A 23,575-nucleotide genomic window follows, 5' to 3' on the forward strand; every position below is an offset into this window, starting at 1 on the left:
TATGAAACAGCCCTGAACCACCAGGCTAGGCTGAAAGAAACCTCTTCAACAGGGTGACATGTGTAAAGGAGATTTACACACTAGTAAATGTTTAGGGATGAGTAACATAAAAAAACCAATGACACACATTCACAGGCAGGACAACTACTAATTCTGAGAAAATACACTAGACATGAAAGGAAAAACAATCTTTTTCAACTAAATGGCTTAGCTCTCAATGGTACTTACGTAGTCATGTCAGTATAGCACTGAAATCATATTATTTAGAAAAATGGAGGTAACCCCAAAAGAAATCAGCTAAAACAATGGAAAGGGATTATCTCTGAAGAGCAGGACATAAAAGAAGTACATAGGGGACTAGTGGTTTCTTTTTTTGTAACCAGCTGAACTGATGTTACATGTGTAATTCCGATAACATACAGGATCTAAAATTCTAAGGATTAGGCGTGCTGGATCAGACGCCCCTGTCCAAAAGGAATTTTTAAAGTCTACTACACTACAAAGACCCCCAGCACCCTTCACTCACCTAGATGTACCCTTCCAATGATCTTCTGAGTGCCCACTCCTTTGGCGATTCCTGCCCACCGACGGTCTACCAGCCTCATTATATTACACCTTTCTGCACAAGCTTGGCTCATAATAGTCATCTGGGCACCTGGAGGAGGGGGAAAACATCAGATAAGAAAGACCAAATCCTCATGTGTGGGAAGAGGGGAAAACGCAGCACTAAGAAGAGGGCAGAAAGGTCTACTCCCAGGCTTCTGTCAGTATGAAATCCTCCCTACCTAGCAGGCTTCATGCCACACTTAGCTCAACTTTCAGTTTCACACTGTCATCTGAACCATGGTGTGGAAACTTGTTGTTGAGGGAAATAGTATTGTTTAAATATAATAATTATATGACATTTTTAAACTTTAAAGATAGAAACCAAATATACTTGGAAAGGATTTCCAAAAAGTCAGACTATGTCTACAGATGGAAACACTCAAGCACTGGCTGCACTCTTGGATCAGTTTTCACTGAGTATCTCTAAACATCTTACCAAGTTATTTTTACTTCAAACTCTGAGACACTCTAATTGACCAGTTAAAAAATACATCATGTAGTCTCTCATGAACTCTCCATTCTCTGCTCCAACAATTAGACCCTCTTTCCCACGAGGAAGAGGGCATTGAGGCCTTTTCTCTTCTCTCCTGGCTATACACTCATCCACACAGCTGGAGGCTGGAGTGAGCCTAAGCAGAACACGGACACTTCTCTCATCCTTCTCTAGGGTCCTCATCTCTCCCAGAGAACCTGGTTCCGCCTCCCTGTGTGGTGGACCTGGCTTTCACAAAACCACTAGGTATAATCCTCCTTCTCCCCAAATAATTCTCTCTTTGGATTTCTCTCCTTGCCAATGGAATTCTTTTTCTTACAACCATAAAAAGGAGCCAATGTTCACTTTCAACCCCTCTTCTTACAGTCTTCTCCCCACTCTAAAACTGAGCTCCAGCCCTGTTAATAAGCTCTGGGCAATTTCCGACCTTTCTTCTTCTAACCACAGCCATCACCCTAGCTCACACTCTAGCCCTCTAGCTAGTGGACAATTTCTCTGGTTTCCAAATCACTCTGGAAGGGTATAATTTAAAGCAAGGAAATAGTTCTGATCCTGAGGGGTACAGACTACTCCAGAACTGTCAATTCTTTCAATCTTCTTAAAATACTACCTCCTTCAGATCACATATTAATCTGCTCAAAGATCAAGGATCTTTAAAACATCAGCTTTAAACCACATCACCACAGCCTTAGATCCCACCTTACCCTGGTCCAATTATTTCAAGCTGCTACAGATTGAATGCCTTCTTCCAAAACTCATGTTAAAACCTAATTCCCAATGTGACCATATTAGCAAGTGGGGCTTTGGGAGGTGATTAGGTCATGAGTGTGGAGTCCTCATGAATGGGATTCAGTGCCTTTATAAAGGAGCCCCCAGAGAGCTCCCTCATCCCCTTCCACCATGTGAGGACACAGGGAGAAGATGGTCATCTATGAACTAGGAATCAGGCACGGTATCTGCCAGCCAAACCTCTCAGCCTCCAGAAATGAGATATAAAACAGTGTTGTTTACAAGCCACCCTGTCTACAGTATCCGTTACAGCAGCCTGGACAGATTCGGACACCAGCCTTACAGCCTGACTCCTAAACCTTCCACGCTACCAGGAGGAATGTCTCCTCTGCCTCTTACTCACTCTGACCCTCCTGTGCAGTTCCCTCTCTTTTCCTTTCACTTCCTCTGAATTCCACTGATGCTTTAAGGCCCAGCTCAAGACCCACCTGCCCAGCTGACTGTCCTGTTCCAGTGATCTCTCCTCTCACTCAATTCCAACACTTTCTGTTCATATTGTGTGAAGTCACTCAGTCATGTCCGACTCTTTGTGACCCCATGGACTGTAGCCTACCAGGCTCCTCAGTCCGTGGAATTTTCTGTTCATATTACTCAAGATAACCTACACTTTATGGGCACTTAAAAGTTCTTTGGCATTCGAGGAATGTTAGCATCAAGAAGGTCCAGAAATCATGAAGAAAAAGGAATTTTAGGAAGGCAATTCTTTTTTTTTCCCTCCTTCCTCACTCCACAAAAGCTAGTTACTGATGTAAAGTCTGCAAACTCAAAATGACAAGGGTCCCTTTCACCGCTCTCCTGCCTTTTCTCAAGGCTCAGCAAAGTCCCGATCCTCTCTCTACCCATGGAAACAGCTCAGTTCAAAGGGTCTCTCTTTGGAGAAGCAACACCTGAGCACCTCAGTCAGAGTGTGAATGTGGTCTTTATGCTCATTCAAGATGCATTCAATTTTTGCACAGTGGTTAAGAGTTCTGGCTTCAGGTAGATCTGGGGCTTTACCCAAAGCCTATTACTCATGAACCATGTACACCTGGAAGACTGGCTTCACCTGTCTTTGTCTACAAGTTTCCTTATCTATAAAACAGGGGTAACAGAACACAGTTCATAGGCGTAATGAGGATTAAACACAATGGAAGATGATATACGTTAAGCACCCAGCATGGTGCATGGCACATCGTAGGGGCTCAATAAATGCCAAGTGTTATCTCAGGGCCCCTTAGTAATTTGTCTCTCACTTATAGGAGCCCTATGAAACTCCAGTCTTACCCCCAAGCACTCAGCACTTCATAAACATTTTAAAAACTGAATAATCAGCAGATTCAAAGGTATGCATCTGAAGCCTAGCACATGTTCAGATATTTTGTGGATGAACATGTGGAGGAAAACCTACTTGAGCAGGGTTTTTACTATGCTAAGAACATAGCCTATCTCTCAGAATGAGGGCAGAAGACCACGTGACACACACACGGTGCTGCTCCACCGTGTGGTCTGACTGAAAAGCAATGAGTTGTTACTGAGAGAAAAGGTGCCACTTAATTCAGGCAGTACCTGAATCCTCAAGTGGGGAACTCTTTGCTCCTGACCTGGCTATTAAGATCTTTAAGGGAAAGAGCCATGCCCCATACACCCTTACATTCCTCACAGCTCACAGTAAAGTGCTGGCACACAGACTAAGCCCAAATATCTGTGTGACCTCTACATACCTCCTTATAGTTCCTTATTTTAAACGCAGTTACTCCCCAGATTTTTACAGAGGCATCCTACAAATTAGGATGCCAAGTACGGGAAGGTAGGAAGATAAAGAAGACACTGAAAAATACAAAACTGGTTAAGAAATAATTAAAGAGAAACCTACTACAAAGGAAAAATTGGCAAGTGAAACAAAAGCCCTTGGGCTTGTTAGTTAGGTATCCAAAGGAATACAGACACCAGTCTCCCCTTCTCCCTGTGTTTAGTCAGAATGCTGGATGTAGAGACAAAGAAACAAAAGACAGAGACGGCACCTGAGTCAACAAAGGCTTTCACAGGATGTCCATTCACTTTGCAGTTAATATAAAGCATCACTACTTGGCCAAAACTTTCTGGAGCCTCTTCCATGGCTATTGTCATGTTTTCCTCAATGTTCTGTTGCCTGTAACAAACAAAAACCAGGTATACTAATCGCATTGTTTCCATGAAGACAAATCTGTTTCAAAGTCACAGTATTAAAAACATTTGTACATATCATATGCTCCAACTATAGAGGCTGAGTCACAGAAATGACAATTGGTGCTTTACCCTGAAATATGTGATCTAGTAGGAGGAAGTGAGATACATCATTGGCAGAAAATCTAAAGGCATACAAATTACCTTCAGGTAAAAACAATTTTGTTCCCTTTACAAGTTTCAGAAACAGGAAAATAAACTGGTAAGCAAGGGTCACAACCTGCTTCATCCTGTAGGTTAGAATTTTACCAATGTTCCAATTTAAACTGAGGGTTTACTGGGTATCTGGGTACGTTTCCTACATCCACTGCATTAAAAATGGTTCACAAATATAATATACAGGTTTTTCAACTGCTTGAATCGCATCTGCTGCTTAATTTCCAAGTCCGGGTTTCTAATCTGTGAAATGAGGACAATGCTTCCTACTGCAGGACTGCTGAGAGCTATAAAGCACCTAGCATACAAGGCTAAGGGCAGACGCTCAGAAATATCTACCTACTTGGGTACCTGTTAGAAAACTATACACACCTGTACAAATCGTATTTCACCTAGTCCATCAAAACATTTCTTCAAAAATGGAATGCATTCTAACAGGAGAAAAGCACGTAAGAAGGAGTTCCAGCTTACTCAACATCTAAGGTCTTCATTCCCAGCTCTTTTTTTTAAGTTTTTTGATGTGGATCATTTTTAAAGTTTTTTGTATTGAATCTGCTACAACACTGTCTCTGTTTTATGTTTCATTTTTTTGACCCCAAGGCATGTGGGATCTTAGCTTCCTAATCAGGGACTGAACCTGCACCCCCTGCACGGGAAGGTGAAGTCTTAACCACTGGACCACCAGGAAGTCCCCAGCCTACTGTCTCTGTGGGATGTGGGAACACAATCACACTATTTATTTACATACTGTCCTATTATACACAGCTCCTTTCATACTGCACTGGCAGAACTGCGTGCTCCTGACACAGACTGCATGGGCTGCAAAACCTAAAATACTTACTATCTGGCTCCTCATGGAAAAAGTCTGCTGACCTCTATTCTTGACTGTGCTTCCCAGGGGGCTCAGTGGTAAAGAAAACACCAGCCAATGCATGAGCCACCGAAGACAAGGGTTCGATCCTTGGGTTGGGAATATTCCCCGGAGGAGGAAATAGCAACTCACTCCAGTATTTTTGCCTGGGAAATGCCATGGACAGAGGAGCTTAGCCGGCTACAGTCCGTGTGGTCACACGAGTCAGACTCGACTAAGTGACTGCGCATGCGTGAACATTCTAGACTGCAGTGCTTGTCCCTTTTGAAATAATACTCTAGCTTACTTGCATTGAAGGTTTTACCAGACAGTCTGTAATAACATATTAAACTTCTCACAAAGTCAAAGTAAACTTGTTTAGTCAGGCAAATAGGAAAGCTACTATATACCTCAATGGACATGTACCCTGTGTGACCACGGGTGTAGCACACCAAATTAAACTGCCATAGGCATTTAATACAGTTACATAGCTTTTCTCCTAGGTCACATAACTAAATTTATTATCTTATTAATACATATATGTGAAATTCAGAAAAATGGTACAGATGAACCTATTTGCAGGGCAAGTATAAAGACACAGATGTAGAGAATGAACATGTGGACACAGCAGGGGAAGGGGAGGGTGGGAGGACCTGGGACATTGGGATTGACATCTGTGTACTGCCATGTGTAAAACATACAGCTAGTGGGAACCTGCTGGAAACCTGCTGTATAGTGCAGGGAGCTCAGCTCAGTGCTCTGTGGTGACCTAGAGGGGACGGAAGGGTAGGAGGGAGGGAGGTCCAAGAGGGAAGGGATATATGTATACATACAGCTGATTTGCTTCGTTGTACAGTGGAAACTAAAACAACATTGTAAAGTAATTATACCCCGATTAAAAAAAACAACCAAACAAAAAAACCCCTAAAATTAGCTGGGCACTGCTAACTTTACATTGACTCTAACCAAGGTAAGTTTCAACAAAAAAACTGCCTGAAATAATACTTGTTACTTTGGCTACCCTAGGCTCTGTGTCACTTCACGGACACAAGGTTTTCTCCTTTAAAAGAATACATGCTTGGTCCCAGTTCCTCTACCTCCCCCTGGGAAGAAACATGAGCCGTGTGAATGTGCCTCATTTCACTTCTCTTCCAACAGTTCCATGTCATGGTTTGGCTATGATGCTCCTCGCTCTCCGCCCTCACCCCCACTTTCCCGGCTTGAATACAACTGTCCCTGAGAAGAGTTATGTCAGGTTCCCTCACAGCTGCAATGTGGTCTAGTTCAGAAAACACAACTATCTCGCCATTTCTCTGCACAGATTTAATTCGTGAAATAGTTGATAGTATCTGATACAATTAATGGGAAGGCTTATACAAACAAGAACAGAAGGGAATGGCTTAGGGCTGTCAACTGATTCTGGCATATTTACATTTCTTTGATTTCAAAGGTACTCAGAGAAATAAGAAAACCTTTATTTGACTTCCAAGCTGACAATGACCAAGTCAGGCTTCTTTTAAGTAACCAAAGATGATGATCAAGCCCTTAACAGTAGTCCTATTACAGTTACACTGTTCTTAGTCATACTATGGCCTTCAATTAGCAATAAAAACTGAATCTGGGATGGGAGAAAGCAGCTGTTCTTTTATTCTAAGGGACTGACTGAACTGTACCCTGCTTGAGACCAGGAAGGGGACCAAGGCGGGCGATAGCATCCTTGGTCCTGTTTAGGTCCCACACTTAAAATGCTGATTCATCAGATTGGGGAGTAAAGCCCAAGCATCTGCATTTTTAAGAACTTCTCTATGACTTTAATGTTGCCCCAAATTAGAACCACAGCATCAGAGAACCTGGAGCTGGAACGAGTCCTGCCGTCATTTTATCTGCTGAGGCCGGCACAAGAGCTGTGGACGGAAAAAAGACTTAGGACAGTAAGGTTTCTCTTTGCACAGTTCCCTCTAATCCAATCACGTCCAAGTCCTGGATTTAATCAGAGCTTGCGTGTTATGTTTGAGGAGCGCCCAATGAGCTTGAGTAGCCAGCCCACTAGTTTCACCAAACTGAGGACTTCTGCACAGCCCTGGGAGCATCAACCTGGAGTTGCCTTAATAACATGCTGTGGGTTAGACGGGCAGTCTTTTTTATGCTTTCAGTGCTGCGTGCAGCATGCAAGATCTTAGTTCCTCGACCAGGGAGTAAACCTTTGCCTCCTGTGGTGGAAGTGCTGGGTCTTAACCCCAGGACCTCTAGGAAGTCTCCAAGTCAGGGAATCTTTATTAAAATTTTAGAAGAGAAAGTCATTAAGTCAGGTAGCTGCACCTTTGTAATGTTGAATCAAAACGCGAGGAAAACGGAAGAGAGAATAAACCAGAAGACTGAACCTACTGTTTCAGTAGGTTTTACATAAATGCAAATAAGGAATCCACCTCAAAGCAGATGCCCAAAGAATATAAGATCACCTGCAGTTTGGGAAATCTGGATTCTCTAAATCTTGCTCTTTGGGCGAAGGAATTATTACCTTATATCTTCTTCTATCTTTGCCTGAGCTTCAAGATCAAAAGGGTCCGCAGAAAAGAGACGAATCCTTTCTTGCTCTCTCCGGGCTCGGTCCTGTTGCTGCTCCACCAGGACCCTAGAAAATCTCTCTGCAAGAATGGGGTGGGGGTGGTGGTGGTGATCTTAAGAATCATTATATTTTCTTTATTAGTACTTTTCCATATCAAACAATTTCTCAAGATACAACTGTAAAAGATGCAGAAAGGATGGCTAAAAATCATTTAAGATGAGCAATTAACGTTTATTTTCTATTCTTGGAGGCAAAGATTACTATTTACCTAAATTTAGTGTAAAAAAATAAAGTATTTGCAAACACCATCTCAGAGATGATGACTTTTCAATTTAAATCAGTGGAGAATGACCCTCAGTGTGGCAGATAAATGACTCTCCCCTCCCCTCTCCCCACTTTTATTATCCTATTACCTAGAAATAAAATAGAGCATTACCGTCCCTCTTTTCCTCTTCTAGATTTTTCTCCTTTACAATACTCTCTGCTTTAAAGCAGATAAATTATAAGCAAACTACTGTTAGTCTATCTGTATTACCTGATGGATTCTAAGCAGAAAAATCAGTAAAGAGAAAACACTGCTTGAGATAAGATGTATGTTACAAGAACCACCTTTATTTGATATTTCTTAGATGTGAGTATATTCAAATGCATAAATATAAAAGTGCCATCATCATGGTCCTTGGCAATTAGATATGCTGCAAAAGAAATTAAAGAAACCAAGATAATGGTCATATGAACTAATACACACAGCATGGATGAATCTAAAAAACACCAAGTTGAGTGAAAGAAACTTGACACAAGGAAGGACATCAGATATGATTCCATTTATATCAAAACAAAAATTAGGCCAAAACTGACCCATGATAAGTATCAGAATAGAGGGAGCTGATAAGGGGTGGAAACTGACTTAGAAGAAAACATAATGGAGCTTGCAGGAGTGACAGAAATGTTCTATATTTTGACTAGGGTGCTGGTTACATTAATTTGTCAAAACTCAATCAACTGAATGCTTAAAATCTAAGTATTTCTTTATAGGGAAATATTACCTAAACTTTATGGTTACTGAGGAATGAGTCATTAAGTGTCTGTTTGTTCTAAAATTTAATCAGTGGGGTTTCACAAAACCCAGAAGTAAAACTGGAGAAATCTACAGAGAAAACTGTCATAAAGATGACTAAAAATGAATGTTCTGTTAAATACAAGAATGGCTCAAATACAGCTCCAAATAAACTTTTGGACAGTTGGTGACAGCCCCACTATCATTAAATTTGGGGTGAATGGGAATAAAGGGGTTGCATTCTGCCATACAGGCTGATGCCACCGGAGCTGGAACTAAAATCATTTCATCTGGCATCAGCTGGTTAACTGGACCCTCTTTAACTGAGGGTCTAACGAAACAGACTGAAATACTAGTACCTGGCTATAAATAGTATCTGCAAAAAAACAAAAAAACCCCACACAAAAACAAACTAAAATCTCTTGAATCACTATGCTGTACACCTGAAACTAAAGCAATATTGTAAATCACTTATTCTTCAATTAAAAAAGATCTGTACCTGGGTTATATGCTGCTGAAATAATTAGGGGGAAAAAAAGAGGAACGAAGGGGACTGGTTGAGTGGGGTTTCAGAATTCTTGATATCCCTAATGTTCTGTCACTATTGCCAACTAACCAGTCTTTGACATCAGCACTAATTTACCTCTCACAGACCAACTGATATGTTCAAGAAGTCACGTGACTCAGTGGGCTGAACAGACCAGTTGCCTGAATTTCTCCCCATTTGCTGTGAAACTATTCGCCTCAGGTCAGCTTGACGGCCTTCCAATTTTATAAGCTTACCAAGATCTCCACTGAGCAGAGCGTCTGCCAAGGGTGGATTGCGTTCCTTCAGCAAGGACAGCTCATGGGGGTTGGCCAGCAACATGTCTCGGAGCAAGGCTGGATTGTCCAAGCCCTGAGGAGATGAAGCTATTTCTCCAGGGGCTGAGTGGGACTGCTGCACTCCTGGTGGCTGGCGCTGCCGGGTGTTTGACGTGCCAGGCACAGCTATGCTACGGAAGTCTATTCGGGGTAAGTCTGTTGGGGAGAATTGATTCAAAGTTTACTTCAAATGACTCCATAAGAACAAGTATTTGAAGGAAGCAGCCAATTTGCACATACGTGGTATGTATTAGTAGTAGATAGTAACCATAGACATTCTGAATGCCCTCTCCCTGGTTCTTTCTCACGCTGACTTTGAATATAAAGACTGCAGTCCAAGAGTGAACAGGTAGGAAAGAATAGAAAGAGAAAAACAGGGGTTTGGGAGGTGGTAGGGATAAGGAGACAATGGTAATGATCTCAAATTTGGGGTTGATAAAATATCCCAGGATAGTAAGTTTTTAATTACTCATGTCTTAAAAAAAAAAAAAAAATCAAAGTCAGTCTCAAATATAACTACATAAATCTGAATGCAGGTCTTAAGAAAAATCCTAGTCTGCTTTGACATATGCTTCAAAAAGCCCTGACATCCTGGGTAAAGAATACTATATATATCAAATGAATGTTAGATGTTAACTTCTACAAGTATGTGCTACACGTATTAGTGCTTCGAATTTATGCTTTCATCTGTGCATCACTGCTAACTCTTCTCATACCCTGGGGAGCCAGTGGGTGTAATCATTTCACCAAAGAGAAAAAAAGAAGAAAAGGAACTGCAAAGCTTCTCAGTGCTGAGCACACCAAAAGATTTCACAGGTTCACAGCCCACATCCCAGGTTCCATACTCCAGGGTGAGCTGACCTTATTAAAATGAAAGAAAAATAAAAGGGAGCTTTACCCAAAGGACCCACATATAGTATGATTCCATTTGTGAAATGTCCAGAATAGGAAAATACAGAGACAGAAAGTAGATTGATGGTTGCTGAGGGGCAGGAGGTGTGAGGGCAGATGGGGAATGACTGCTAATGGGTACACAGTTTTTTGTAAAGATGATGAAAATGTGCTAAAACTGATCATAGGGATGGATGTACAATTCTGAATATACTAAAAATCATGAATTGCACCCTTTAAACACGTGAACTGTGTAGTAGTGAATGATATCTCAATAAAGCTGCTATTGGAAAAAAAATAAAAAGAGCCGTATTATTAAATAGGGAAAAGAAAACAAACAGAACCCAAGTATGTAGCCAGAATGATGGGCTAAGACTGAGTGAACCCACGTTTCTTCAACCCTAAAATGTATCTGATGACTGTACCTGTTCCAAGTCTGGGGCCGTCCTGAAGACTTTTGGACTTCAACTAGAAAAAGGGAATGCTTACACCCATGTGTAAAGTTTCAGCCTCTTAGCATGGGTTCAACTAGGCACTTTTTGTCAAACCGACCTCAGTGGGCAGTGTGTGTGCGTGTATATATACATGCACATGAACTCTGAGCCAATGGACAAAGTGAAGTGAATAAGATAATCTTTGTGCAGTAGCTAATCTAGGTCAACCAGCAAAACATATATGGTTGGGTGGGTCCTCCTTATGGGTTGAGAAATTTTCATTTCAACTGTTATCTTGAGAGTCCACTCACTTCAGAATAATTTTGAAAAAACCTGTCTACATTATAGACCAGACTGCCTCCCCTCCCCCATCTAGTGGCTTCTCTTGATCCTGTGGCACAGTCAGGGAAAAAAAAAACCAGTGAATCTCCAGAACTAACAATTTCACCAAATTGACCAGAGGAAGATTTGGGTTTGACTGACGGGCATATCTCAATCACTTCTCTCTCTAAAATTTAACAGTAACCCCCAGGGAATAACATTATTCAGAAATGAAAGGAACAGGACTTGATGGTCTCCCATAGCTCTAGTTTCAGGCTGAATGGAAGCACTGCGTTCTAAACTGGAGTCTTTCCTCACCCAGACACCTAAACGTCTTTGAGAATCTGAAGCAAGCTATGGACCATCTCCTCATCAAATGCACAGATACACACACAACTCTGCACACTATTTCAAGGACATGGAAACTTCCTAATTCTCAATGCACAGATTCTAGATGTAGTGTCTAAAACAAATAACAGTTTCTTTTTCATGATTAACAAAGCTGGTGGGAAAAAAACAGAACTTGGTGGTCCAACTGCTTAATGTTCATAAGGCTCAGAGTAATGGGGAAAACACCAAGTTTTAAATCCTGTGCTGTCACTTACTAGCTATGCAACTTTGGAAATGATTATTTAAAAATCAGAGCTTCATCTGCTAATGGTTAAGAAATGTCAAGAGATATCTTTTCTCCTATTACAGTTATGGGATGAAATGTGGGCACAAGTGCCTGGCTGACTGTGAAACGCTCAGCAAAGGCCTGTCACTGGCGGCCAGACACAAAGCAGCAGAAGCCCGCCACGAAGCACAGGCACCTGCAGCCTCGCAAGTCCTTCCCGGCACAAAATGACGGCTGCTAACAACAGAGCCTAACGTTTACTGAGAAGGCTTGCTCTGTGCTGAAGGTTCACATGCATTATTCTCCCATCAACTCTAGGAGTTGTGGTTAATTACAGCACCTGTCTTACAGGTGAGGAAATGGACTCAGAGAAGTTAACTTGTCCACAGTTACCCAGCAAGCAAGCAGCACAGTCAGGATTTGTATCCTTGTAGTCTGAATCCAAGGCGAATCCAAGACCTGGAACTATGCTATCTACTAACGCTTGCCAGGGCTGTGAAATCACTACAAGCTGCCTTACTTGGGAACTGCACCGAAGGTCGAGGGTCTGCATTCTCCTTCTGTCGTAAAATCACAACGTCGCCATCTTTTAAGCCGTAAGACGCCAGTGATCTGTGGTTGTCTGTGAGAGGCCTTTCAGCGTAGACAATCTACAACCAGAAAAGATTTGAATAGTATAAAGCGCTGAGAAGTAACACAGCACAGAACAGAAAGACCACAGTTTTCCTCTGCATTGGAGAATGCCACTCCCTGCTCAAACCCTCCAGCCATTTCCCATCACACCTAGAATAAAAGCCAAAATCCTTCCCGTAAAGGCCCAAACAAACAGTTTGGTCCCTGGCTCCCCACAACCTCATCTCATACCATGATTGCTGTTCCTCAAATAACACCGGCAAGTTCCCCCTCAAGGCTGTTTCACTTGTTGTTCTCTTTACCTGAGGAATGTTCTTTCCCAGGTTGGTGTTTTTTTTAAGGTTTCTGATCAAACTTTATCCCTTCAGAGTCCTTCCCTAATGACCCTAGTTAAGACACACCCTCAATTCCCATATTATATACTTATTTCTTTATGGTCTCTCTACCCCATGAAAAAGTAAGATACTCCGAGGACAAGAACTTTGCTTTTTTCACCATATCCAAATTGCTAGAACAAGGGCCTGGAAGAGGAATAATGCCCAAGTATTAGCTGAATTAAAGGACAAATGGATCTAAGGGAGGCAGACAATTTTAGATTTAATATTTAGCAGAGAGGGAAATGGGAATGATTTGTTCTGGGGATGATAACTACAAAACTATTAAATAATATGTTGACTCCCCATCCACAAGTTTTAGTGAGATATAATTGACATACAATACTGTATTAGTTCTGGTTGTACACCATGATAATTTGATATACGTATGTAATGTAAGATGATCACCATATATTTCGTTAACGTCTGTTACCTCACAGAGTTATAAAAATTTTCTTCTTGTGATGAGAACTTTTAAGATCTACCCTTAGCAACTTTCAAAAATATGATACAGCGTTAATTCCAGTCACGCTGCAAGACATGACATCCCCATGTGTCCATTTCTTTCTTTTTTATTTGGTTGTGCTGGGTCTTAGTTGCAGCACCAATGGGATCTAGTTCCCTGACCAAGGACTGAAGCCGGGCCTCCTGCTCTGGGAGTCTTAGCCACTGGCCCACCAGTGAAGTACCCCCTCATGTGTCCACCTTTAAATCCTCTCCACTTTGGCAAGTCTGAGAGGTTGCAAATAGTAAGTTCTTCCTTTTCTTCAACCATCCTCAAACTTTTATCACTCTTATGTTTATGAGTAGAAGAGAAAAGCGGAAGAAATTCAGAAAGCACAATTAAACACAGATGGAAAAAAGGATCAGGGATGTACAATAATAAAAATATTTGTATGATGTGCAATCAAACACTGAAGAAAGCCTGAGAGCACAAAAACAGATGAAACAATGGGCTGTGAAAAGAACAAGAGATACACAACGGACACACTGATTTTACCATGAAGGAACGTAAAAGCCTACCCTGCATTATGACCTACTCCGTAGAGAGGTATTCAGAATAAACAGAGGCTCTGAATGGTTTTCTCGCTAATGATTCACTTTCCAGGAGGCCACTGGTAAACTGAGGAACCTGCGTTCTGTCCTGACTTTGACGAGGCCCCCATCACTCAACTGGTCTGGGCTTCACATTTTCCATTTGTCAAGCATGTAGCTGGGGCTAGATAATCATACCTACACACAGCTGTCCCTTCCCCGTCTTTCTGCTATACTACCATTTTACAGTGTTTCCTCACATATCCTCATAGCTGTCACAGCAAAACTGCCTGACACAGAACATGAAAAATAGAGGATTTAAACTGGGGGAAAAAAAAAATCTGCCATATCTGCTTTCAGAATCTGCACTTACATAAGAAATAGAAGAAGAAACTGAATTTAGTTGCTTCCAAAATCAAATACTTCCGGGGTTGAGCCAAAAAAAAGGATTTGCAGAGTTTGTAGCTTGAATTCTATTTTATAAGTTCTGTCCAGGACTAGAAAAAGTATTGTTAGTTTTTACCCTCACATGCAAAGTTTAAACATGTTACAACAGATCGCAACTGTTATTCTATCAACCTATTCACACTCCCCTACTTAATCAGCACCTTGTGTACTGTGCTCAGTTGCTCAGTGGTGTCCACAGGCCCCAGGCTTCTCCAAGAATACTGGAGTAGGATGCCATTTCCTACTCCAGGGGATCTTCTCCACCCAGGGATCAAACCACGTCTTTCGTCTCCTGCACTGGCAGGTGGATTCTTTACTACTGAGCCACCTGGGAAGCCCACTTAAGCACGCATCTCATAGTAAAAGTACACCAGAATCAACACAGATGGTTTGCAATACAATCTGAGAGTCATAGTATGACTTCTGGGACTGCTTTAAAAACCACCACAAATCTGAAGTGACAAGTGTCCTGGGTTGAGGTGTGCAGCAAGAAGCATACCAAGAGAAACGTTACGCAGCCAGCTCCAACAGAGGGGCTTCGATTTTGTGAAGCAACCATAATGGAGGTACTAGTGGCCTAAGGCCTATCGGGTAAGAAATTCAATTTTCCAGGGTCAGAAACTCAACTACCAGTATATTTAGAGACACGTGATCAGTCAGCAGGTTCTAACTGCACTTTTTATAAAAGAACATTTACTTATCTACTCAAAGAAATCAAACTCAGGAGAATCTGAATGCTCCATTCCACAAGATTACTGAATTTTCTTCAGGCTGTAAGTACTCCACGGAAAGCCATATTAAAACAGCAGACAGCTAACACTGGGTGAGCTCCTACCAGAGCCAGCGTCTCACTAGGTTCTCACAGTTTCTCGCTTAATCCTCATATTCTCTTGCCTAAGTCTCACAACCATCTTATGAAACAGACATTAACTGTCCCATTTGATATACAGTTAAGTGACCTGAGGCTCCAAGGCTATTAAGAAAACTGGGACTAGAACCACATCTGCCTGACTTTACAGCCACACTCTCCCCTAGAACCACACACAACTTTCCCAAACAGAAGTCCAACATGGCCTGGTGAATTAGCTGGGTGACCTTTCCAAGGGCTATTAAGCCACCCATCACCACTAAAGGTGGCTCAGTGGTAAACAATCTGCCTGCCAACACAGAGATAAAGGAGATGTGGGTTCGATCCCTTGGTTGGGAAGATCCCCTGAAGGAGGGAATGGCAGCTACTCCAGAATTCTTGCCTGGGAAATCCCATGGACAAAGGAACATGGCGGGCTACAGTCAACGGGGTTGCAAAGAGTTGGACACAACTGAGCGCGTACACACGCACCAGTAAAGGCCTCTACTCACCAGAGGATCAAAACACATCCATTGTCCAATGCACCCCTTGCTCTGAACAGGAAGAAAGGAGCACTGGCAACTCCTCACTCTTTGGATTCCCATTTTACAGTGCCATACATCAATCCATCACTGTTTAGCTAAACAGTTTTTCCTCAGTGGACAACATAATTTAAGAAGCAGGTGGCCTAATCTAACAATAAAAATGTAAGAACCAGGGAGTCACTACCCTCAAACGTGTACATGAAATATGGAAGACTGCTATCTGCTCCAATTTCCTAAAAACACTAGACTGGAGAATGTGGGTAAGGAGCAAACATTCTCCATACTGACAAAGCAGCAGATGTATACCATTCTAGTCCAAGGGCACAGATGAGATAGCAGCTCAGTTGAAATTATAACTGCCACAAAGAACTTTTGTTGTTGTTATTGTTGTTGTTAAAACAGGCTTAAGAATCTAAGAAACAATTATTCTGCAACCAATGTCCCAGAATAAGTCTGAATGATTTTTCAACTTAATATGAGACTCCAGGAGATAAATGGTTTCAAATTTCTACCAGTCAAAACAAGTTTTGATAATGGCACTGGTGATGCTTTCTACCATTCATAAATGCAGCTCAAAGATTATAAGGCTCAAAATTCAAGTTTTGCCATTTATAAGAACATACAACAGGAAAATTTATACAACTACAAGCCTTAATCTCCAAAACTGGCACAACTCTTAGTACTTGCTCCAGCGTAGACACCCTGGAGATTGAATTCTCATCTTAGCCAACATTCAGTGATAGACTAATTAATATGACTCCAGAACCTTTAAGTAGGATGTCAAGTTTCCAGGTCTCTGAATGAGCAACTTCAATCAATCAACAGGTATCATAACAATACATTTCTAGCATTAAGGATCATAAAACAGCCACAAAACCCTTAGAATCAAATTTGAACAGCTTCATAATAGTATCTACTATTAACTGAAAATGCACTATATACCAAGTGATCTACACATACTATCCAAGTACGTTGTTAACAGTCAGCTTGACTTTTACAATGGTTCTGGAAGATAATTTGGCAACAGTTACTAAGAGCCTCTCAAAAATCTGGCAATTTCATATCTAAGAATTTATCCTATATCAGAAATGGGGACAAAGCCTTAAGAATAAAGGTATCCATGGAAATGTTATTCAAAACTGGTTCCACATGCCCCCAATTAAAATGCCCAGCAATGCTGCTACTGCTGCTAAGTCGCTTCAGTCGTGTCCGACTCTGTGTGACCTCATAGACGGCAGCCCACCAGGCTCCCCCGTCCCTGGGATTCTCCAGGCAAGAACACTGGAGTGGGTTGCCATTTCCTTCTCCAATGCATGAAAGTGAAAAGTGAAAATGAAGTCGCTCAGTCGTGTCCGACCCTCAGCGACCCCATAGACTGCAGCCCACCAGGCTCCTCCATCCATGGGATTTTCCAGGCAAGAGTACTGGAGTGGGGTGCCATTGCCTTCTCCAGCCCAGCAATAGGGAAACTATTAAATAAATTGCAATACATCTATATGATGATAAATTATGTGGCCATTAAAATGATAAATTGTGAGGATTTGAATGTTAATGGGAGGGGCTTCCCTGGCATTCTAGTGGTTAAGACCCTGAGCTTCCACTGCAGGGGGCACAGATTCAATTTCTGGTTGTGGAACTAAGACTTCCACACGCTGTGCAGCGCAGTCAAAAAAAAATGAAAGAAAAAAAATTGAAGTGTTATGGGAAAATGTTGACAATGTACTTTGACTAAACAAAGTAAGGGATGAAACTGTTTACTATAGTTCAGGCCACATGTTTAAAAGATATATTTTAACTATAAGAAGAAAAAAGCTTAGGAAAAAATATACTACGATGTAAACTGCAGCTATCTGAGTTATTAGGTAATAAATAATAGTGTTCTTCTTTCTCCTTTTGTGTATGTTACAAGTAATGAACATGTAGTATTTAACAGAAAAGAAATATATGAAAACTACCTGTGAAAACAAGCATGCCAAAATCAGCTACAAAAGCAATTTTCAGTTTCTGTTGGTTTAAAATAGTGTTTTACAAACCACAGAACATGCTGTGTGCAGCTTCATTTCCAGGATCATACAGTTACTGCTATTATTTGGTATTTAAATATGCCTTTCATTTGAGAGTACTTACACACCTTGCACACTTTTTTTTTGTTAACCACATGCCACCTACAGGGGTAAATTATAACAATGTTTCAAAAATGCAAAGATATTAATTGCAAGTGAAGTTAAGTTCCTATAATTGTTTGAAATTTCTCCAGCCAAGTCTGCATCAAAGCATCAAACAGGGCCATGCCTGGCTTCCAAGCCCACACTTGTGTTAAGAGATGGAACATGCCCAGCTTTAATCACATGTAGAGATTGTGTCTATTCTAAATTTGTTATCACTGCATTATAACTATTACAACGACTAGAGCTGTTAAACATTAACACCTTTTCCCATTGTACCCTCATGCACAACCCATGCCAATCTTGAAAAACTGAAATATAAACCAGTGATCTTTAATGTGGGTCAGACATTCAAGATAGTTCTTCAAGGATGCAGGAAGAAAATAGAAAATATTAGAATTTTCATTTCCATTTTAAGGAAGTTTATCCTTCCTTAAATTCTATCCTGGGCCTGTTTATACTGTACCTAACGTATTACTTCATGTATGTAACTGATGTTTACAGCTATTATATATCCATACATGTAATATACATGCATTTATATTATGCATATACCACTAGTTCATATATATTAATTATATGTATCACAAAGATGAATATTTCAAAACATTTTACTTAGAAGGATAAGTAAGCAAAAATGTTTGCAGACCAGTGGTCTGAAAACACAGTGACAGGAAGAAATAGTCAGGAACAAGAAAAAAAAAATCCCTTTAGAAACGGCATCAGAAATGGAGGTGAAGGAATGAGAACAGAGAAGGTAAATAAGGACAGTAAAGGTAAAGAGACCAGGAGAACTCTGAGAGGGAGTGGGGGGAGGTGAGAAACAGGGGAGAACCCTGGGAGGTAACACAGTGGAAGGGAATACGCCAAGGAAGTGAAAATGATATATATGTGTACAAAAACTACAATGATGTTTACTATTATGATTTGGTGAAAGGAAATGACTCAAATGTCTAGGGTGGATCCTGTTCCTGCCTGATGGGCAAGCAACTGAAAGACAACCGACCACCAGACATCCTAAAATAGACACTGTGTTAGGTTACAATGGAGCCAACAGAAGAAACTTGAAAAACAGGAGTTGTTTACTGGCTACTTAAGACAGGCTTAACACCAGTCGGAGCCCAGGTTTCCATATGCTAATTTGGCTTGGGAAGGAAGTAAATGCCAAAACACTGATGATGAATAAAAAAGAATTTGGAGTTAGCCTAAACGTTCAATTAGCAAGGTATTTCAAACCTGCCACGCTGGCAGGACAGTGCGTGCCTTGACCATACAATTAATCGTCTTTGACTCTAACCCTCTCTTTATTTACATTTTTGGCTACAGCGATTTCAAAAAGTGCAGGAATACAGAAATCACAATCTTTGTCTTCTCTCAAGCCCAACAACAAAATCAATTTACATTTTTTTAGTCCACTTACTAACTGGTGATTGTAAGCAGGGTAAAAAGAACAGCCAGAGGGAAGAGAACAACTGAAAAAGCCACCTTCAAAATTCTGAGTTGATTTTCCCTCCCCACTTAAACTGTTGTTTTATAGCTCTGTAGCTGAGGGATTCACAGACAGGAACTGGATCCTGAGTTTTCCTGGATGCCTTTACAGAAGTTCCAAGAAATCCCTTTTACCAATATCTTTGTATATTTTGCCAGAATGTCAATTTGAGTGACATCCTGTGACCCAAAATAAAGTCTTCCCTGATACTCAGCTTATGCCAACATTCTAAAGTTCAAAGTGTAAAGGAATCATACTTACTTCTGAACAAAATATTGACACATTTGTTTACCATAACACAGGGCAGAACAAGCTGTAATGAGGCAAAAGTTTTTGGAACTATTTCATAACTGCAGTAGGAAATCAAGATTTACCTTCTGGGGCCTTGGACGACTTCTATAATTTTACTAATGTTTAGACTATGTCCTTCAAGGTCCACTTATCAATTCAGGATTTAGATGTTTTAGTGTGACGGCCACGGAGTTATAGTCATCAATTCTGTTTGGTGGCAGACCCCACACATTTTCTGAGAAGAAATTACTTTGCTTACTTAAAATGTAGGAGCAGCCAAATTTCTTTCCAGCAGGGTAAGGGAAATGAAACAACCCAGTCACACTGAGGCCCATTTTAAAGCTATTATCCTCAAAAAGTACTGAGCTTTGAACTCACCCAGACTCTGAACTGGGATCTAAAAGAAAGGGATCTTGACGCACACGGGGGAAGAGACCAGAGAAATAGTTCAGGTGAACTAATAATTACTTAAAAAAAATAATTTAACCAGAAACTCATGTGACAGGGAAAAAGAGCATTTCCAAAGACTTCAAAACAAGACGGTGCAAGTCTCAAACTTTTCCTTTCACTAAGAGCATAAATTTTTATATTTAAAGGTAAATTAAGTTTACTTAGGCAGGAGCCCTCTCCAAAAAAGCAGGTGAACATTTACCAGAGACCTAAACTGGTATTTCTGGTTGGGGAAGCAGGATGTATAAACTCTCGCAAACCTACGGCTTCTTCTTAGGTCTGCGATGACACCCCAAACTCAGGAAATTAGAGAAGGGGCCAAAGAGCCAAAAGGTGGTACGCGCCCCACAGTCCACGCGCCTCTTAGGCTGCAGTGGGTGCGTATGCGGTCAGGTTCTTTGCTCCCTCCCCCAGCACCCCACCCCAACCTCGGGGTGTGTGGGGGCAGCTCCCCATTCCAGCTCTCTCCCGGATGCGGGGGTGGGCTGGGAATGGCCATCCTGCTTCCCCTCCACCCCCCCAATTCCTCACCAGCAGCAAAGGGAGGGCGTGAGGCCCCAAGGCGGGAGGGCTAGCTCCGCAGGGAGGCCCCGATCGCTGCCCAGCGTACCTGGCTCTCAGCCGCGGGAATGCCGGACTCGAGCTCACACAGAGCGCGGAAGTTGTGCAGCTCAAAGTCGGCGTCGACCTGGAGGGAAAAGGTCACCTCGGAGAGGTCCCTCCGCACACAGTACACGGTGAGCAGCATGGCCCGGGCCCGACCCAGCTCGGCTCGGCCCGGCCTCGGCGCGGAGCGACGGGGCGGCGGCGGGGCCTGGCTGGTGCTGCAGGCTGACGGCGCGGGTTGCTCGCTCGCCCGCCCGCTCGCTCGCTCGCTCCTTCCCTCCCTCACACACGCTCAGTGACTCACTCCCTCCCGCCCTCACCAGCAAGCACGGCCGCCACCACCCGCCTGCGACTCCGTCTGCCTGCCTGCCGGCCTGCCTCCCACCGCTGCCGCCAAGCGCGCCGGCCTCCCGGCGCCCCGCCCCGCCGCAACGCGGATGCCGTAAAGCCTGCCTGGCCCGCTCCGCCTTCGCGACGCAGCGAAGGGGCGGGGCTGGGAAGGGGAGGCGGGAAGCAGGAAAAGGTTGGAGGGCGTCGTGGGAGGAAAGATGGAAGGATGAGGGCACGGAAAGGGATGAGGAGAAAGGCAAAACTATTCATCGCTTGGCCTAATAAGTCCTGTGGAGGACTCCAAAAATCTCATTTATTCATCCAACAGGCATTTATTGAGTGCCAGTTGGCAAATATCCACGTGGGTACAGAAATGCGTAAAAAGAAAAGCCTTTGCCCTTAAGGAACTCTGAAGCTGATAATGGAGACTGACAACCAAGCAGATAGTTCTAAAACATATTTTCCAACGTAGAAATTGAGGCTCAGGGAGCTTGCTTTTCTTCTTCTGATGATGATTAGGGTTAAAACCAAAATTATTACCCTATCTAGTGTATAGGACCCCAGCTCACTGGCCCCTGCCTTCCTCTGCAGCCCTGCCTCCTGAGCCCCTTCTGCATTCTTCCCTCCTGCCACACTGACTTTCAGTTCCTCCTAGGCTCCGTCTCCCTGCCTCGTGAATAGTTTTCCTTCTATCACCAGGACTGTCTCTTTCGCTGGTAAATCCCAGCACCACTGCAGTAACTTTATTGGGCACAGCTTAGAATCCACCGGATAAAATATGTGCTACTTTAATGGCCTATTTAAGGCCACGTAACTGATGAGAAGTAGAAGCCCAAAACATGAGGATGAGTCAGAATACCGAAACAGAAAGAGGAAGACACAATGTATGTAAGATTGGCATCTCCCCATTTACCCCACCACTCCCCAGGGAGTAGGAACACGCTCTTCTATTTTAAAGAAAGGGAAGAGGGATCAAGATAGCTATGGATGCTGGTAAGTGTGGATAGATTGGGGGGTAAGAAAGTAAGCGAAAGACCAACTATAGATGGTTCTCTGTAAAGGAGGAGGACGGTTATCTGTGGAAAATAAAGACAGAAGGTGGAAGAAGTGGGTGGGGTGAAGAAGACTGGTACTTATCAGCTACTGCTGTTTCCATTGTTTCCCCATCTATTTGCCATGAAGTGATGGGACCAGATGCTATGATCTTAGTTTTCTGAATGTTGAGTTTTAAGCCAACTTTTTCAGCTTCATCAAGAGGCTCTTTAGTTCTTCTTCACTTTCTGCCATAAGGGTGGTGAAAGTGAAAATGAAGTCGCTCAGTCGTGTCTGACTCTTTGTGACCCCATGGACTGTAACCTACCAGGCTCCTCCGTCCATGGGATTCTCCAGGCAAGAATACTGGAGTGGGTTGCCATTTCCTTCTCCAGGGGATCTTCCTGACCCAGGGATTGAACCCTGGTCTCCTACCTTGCAGGCAGATGCTTTCACCTCTGAGCCATATCATCTGCATGTCTGAGGTTATTGTTATTTCTCCTGGCCATCTTGATTCCAGCTTGTGCTTCATCCAGCCCAGCGTTTCTCATGATGTACTCTGCATATAAGTAAAATAAGCAGGGTGACAATATACAGCCTTGACCTATTCCTTTCCTGATTTGGAACCAGTCTGTTGTTCCATGTGCAGTTCTAACTGTTGCTTCCTGACCTGCATACAGATTTCTCCAGAGACAGGTCAAGTGGTCTGGCATTCCCATCTCTTGAAGAATTTTCCACAGTTTGTTGTGATCCACACAGTCAAAGGCTTTGGCATAGTCAATAAAGCAGAAATAGATGTTTTTCTTGAACTCGCTTGCTTTTTTGATGATCCAATGGATGTTGGCAATTTAATCTCTGGTTCCTCTGCCTTTTCTAAACCCAGCTTGAACATCTGGAAGTTCATGGTTCACAAACTGTTGAAGCCTGATTGGAAAATTTTGAACATTACTTTGCTAGGGTGTGAGTTGAATGCAATTGTGTGGTAGTTTGAGCATTCTTTGGCATTGCCTTCCTTTGGAATTGAAATGAAAACTGACCTTTTCCAGAAAGTCCTGTGGCCACTGCTGAGTTTTCCAAATTTGCTGGCATATTGAATGCAGCACTTTCACAGCATCATCTTTTAGGATTTGAAATAGCTCCACTGGAATTCCATAACCTCCACTAGCTTTGTTCATAGTGATGCTTCCTAAGGCCCACTTGACTCCACATTCCAGGATGTCTGGCTCTAGGTGAGTGATCACACCATCGTGATTATCTGAGCCATGAAGATCTTTTTTGTATAATTCTTCTGTGTATTCTTGCCACCTCTTCTTAATATCTTCTGATTCTGTTAGGTCTATACCATTTCTGTCCTTTATTGTGCCCATCTTTACATGAAATGTTCCCTTGGTATCTCTAATTTTCTTGAAGAGATCTCTAGTCTTTCCCATTCTGTTGTTTTCCTCTATTTTTTTGCATTGATCGCTGAGGAAGGCTTTCCTATCTC

At 42.3% G+C, this 23,575-nt stretch overlaps 2 protein-coding genes across 5 annotated transcripts in view; one reads left to right on the forward strand and one right to left on the reverse strand.

Moving 5' to 3' along the window:
* The window catches only part of DDI2 (DNA damage inducible 1 homolog 2), a 43,391-nt gene extending 22,304 nt beyond the window's left edge, over nucleotides 1-21,087 (reverse strand). Inside the window, exons 1-6 of one of the 3 annotated variants that reach the window (XM_061383172.1) lie at nucleotides 20,732-21,080; nucleotides 12,366-12,495; nucleotides 9,503-9,739; nucleotides 7,615-7,741; nucleotides 3,889-4,016; nucleotides 527-655 (exon numbers count right to left, since the gene is read on the reverse strand). In XM_061383172.1, coding sequence (XP_061239156.1) covers nucleotides 527-655; nucleotides 3,889-4,016; nucleotides 7,615-7,741; nucleotides 9,503-9,739; nucleotides 12,366-12,495; nucleotides 20,732-20,869 — 889 coding nt within the window. In that variant the 5' untranslated portion in view covers nucleotides 20,870-21,080. Of the gene's footprint in view, nucleotides 1-526; nucleotides 656-3,888; nucleotides 4,017-7,614; nucleotides 7,742-9,502; nucleotides 9,740-12,365; nucleotides 12,496-20,731 lie in introns of those variants that run through there. The other 2 variants (XM_061383175.1, XM_061383173.1) reach the window with 2 other exon arrangements.
* A 157-nt stretch (nucleotides 21,088-21,244) lies between these two features.
* AGMAT (agmatinase) overlaps nucleotides 21,245-23,575 on the forward strand; it is a 39,714-nt gene continuing 37,383 nt past the window's right edge. The window contains exon 1 of one of the 2 annotated variants that reach the window (XM_061383181.1): nucleotides 21,245-22,056. In XM_061383181.1, coding sequence (XP_061239165.1) covers nucleotides 22,045-22,056 — 12 coding nt within the window. In that variant the 5' untranslated portion in view covers nucleotides 21,245-22,044. The remainder of the gene's footprint in view (nucleotides 22,057-23,575) is intronic. The other variant, XM_061383182.1, reaches the window with a different exon arrangement.

This window comes from Bos javanicus, chromosome 16, assembly GCF_032452875.1.
Source record: "Bos javanicus breed banteng chromosome 16, ARS-OSU_banteng_1.0, whole genome shotgun sequence".
Taxonomy (NCBI): Eukaryota; Metazoa; Chordata; class Mammalia; order Artiodactyla; family Bovidae; genus Bos; species Bos javanicus.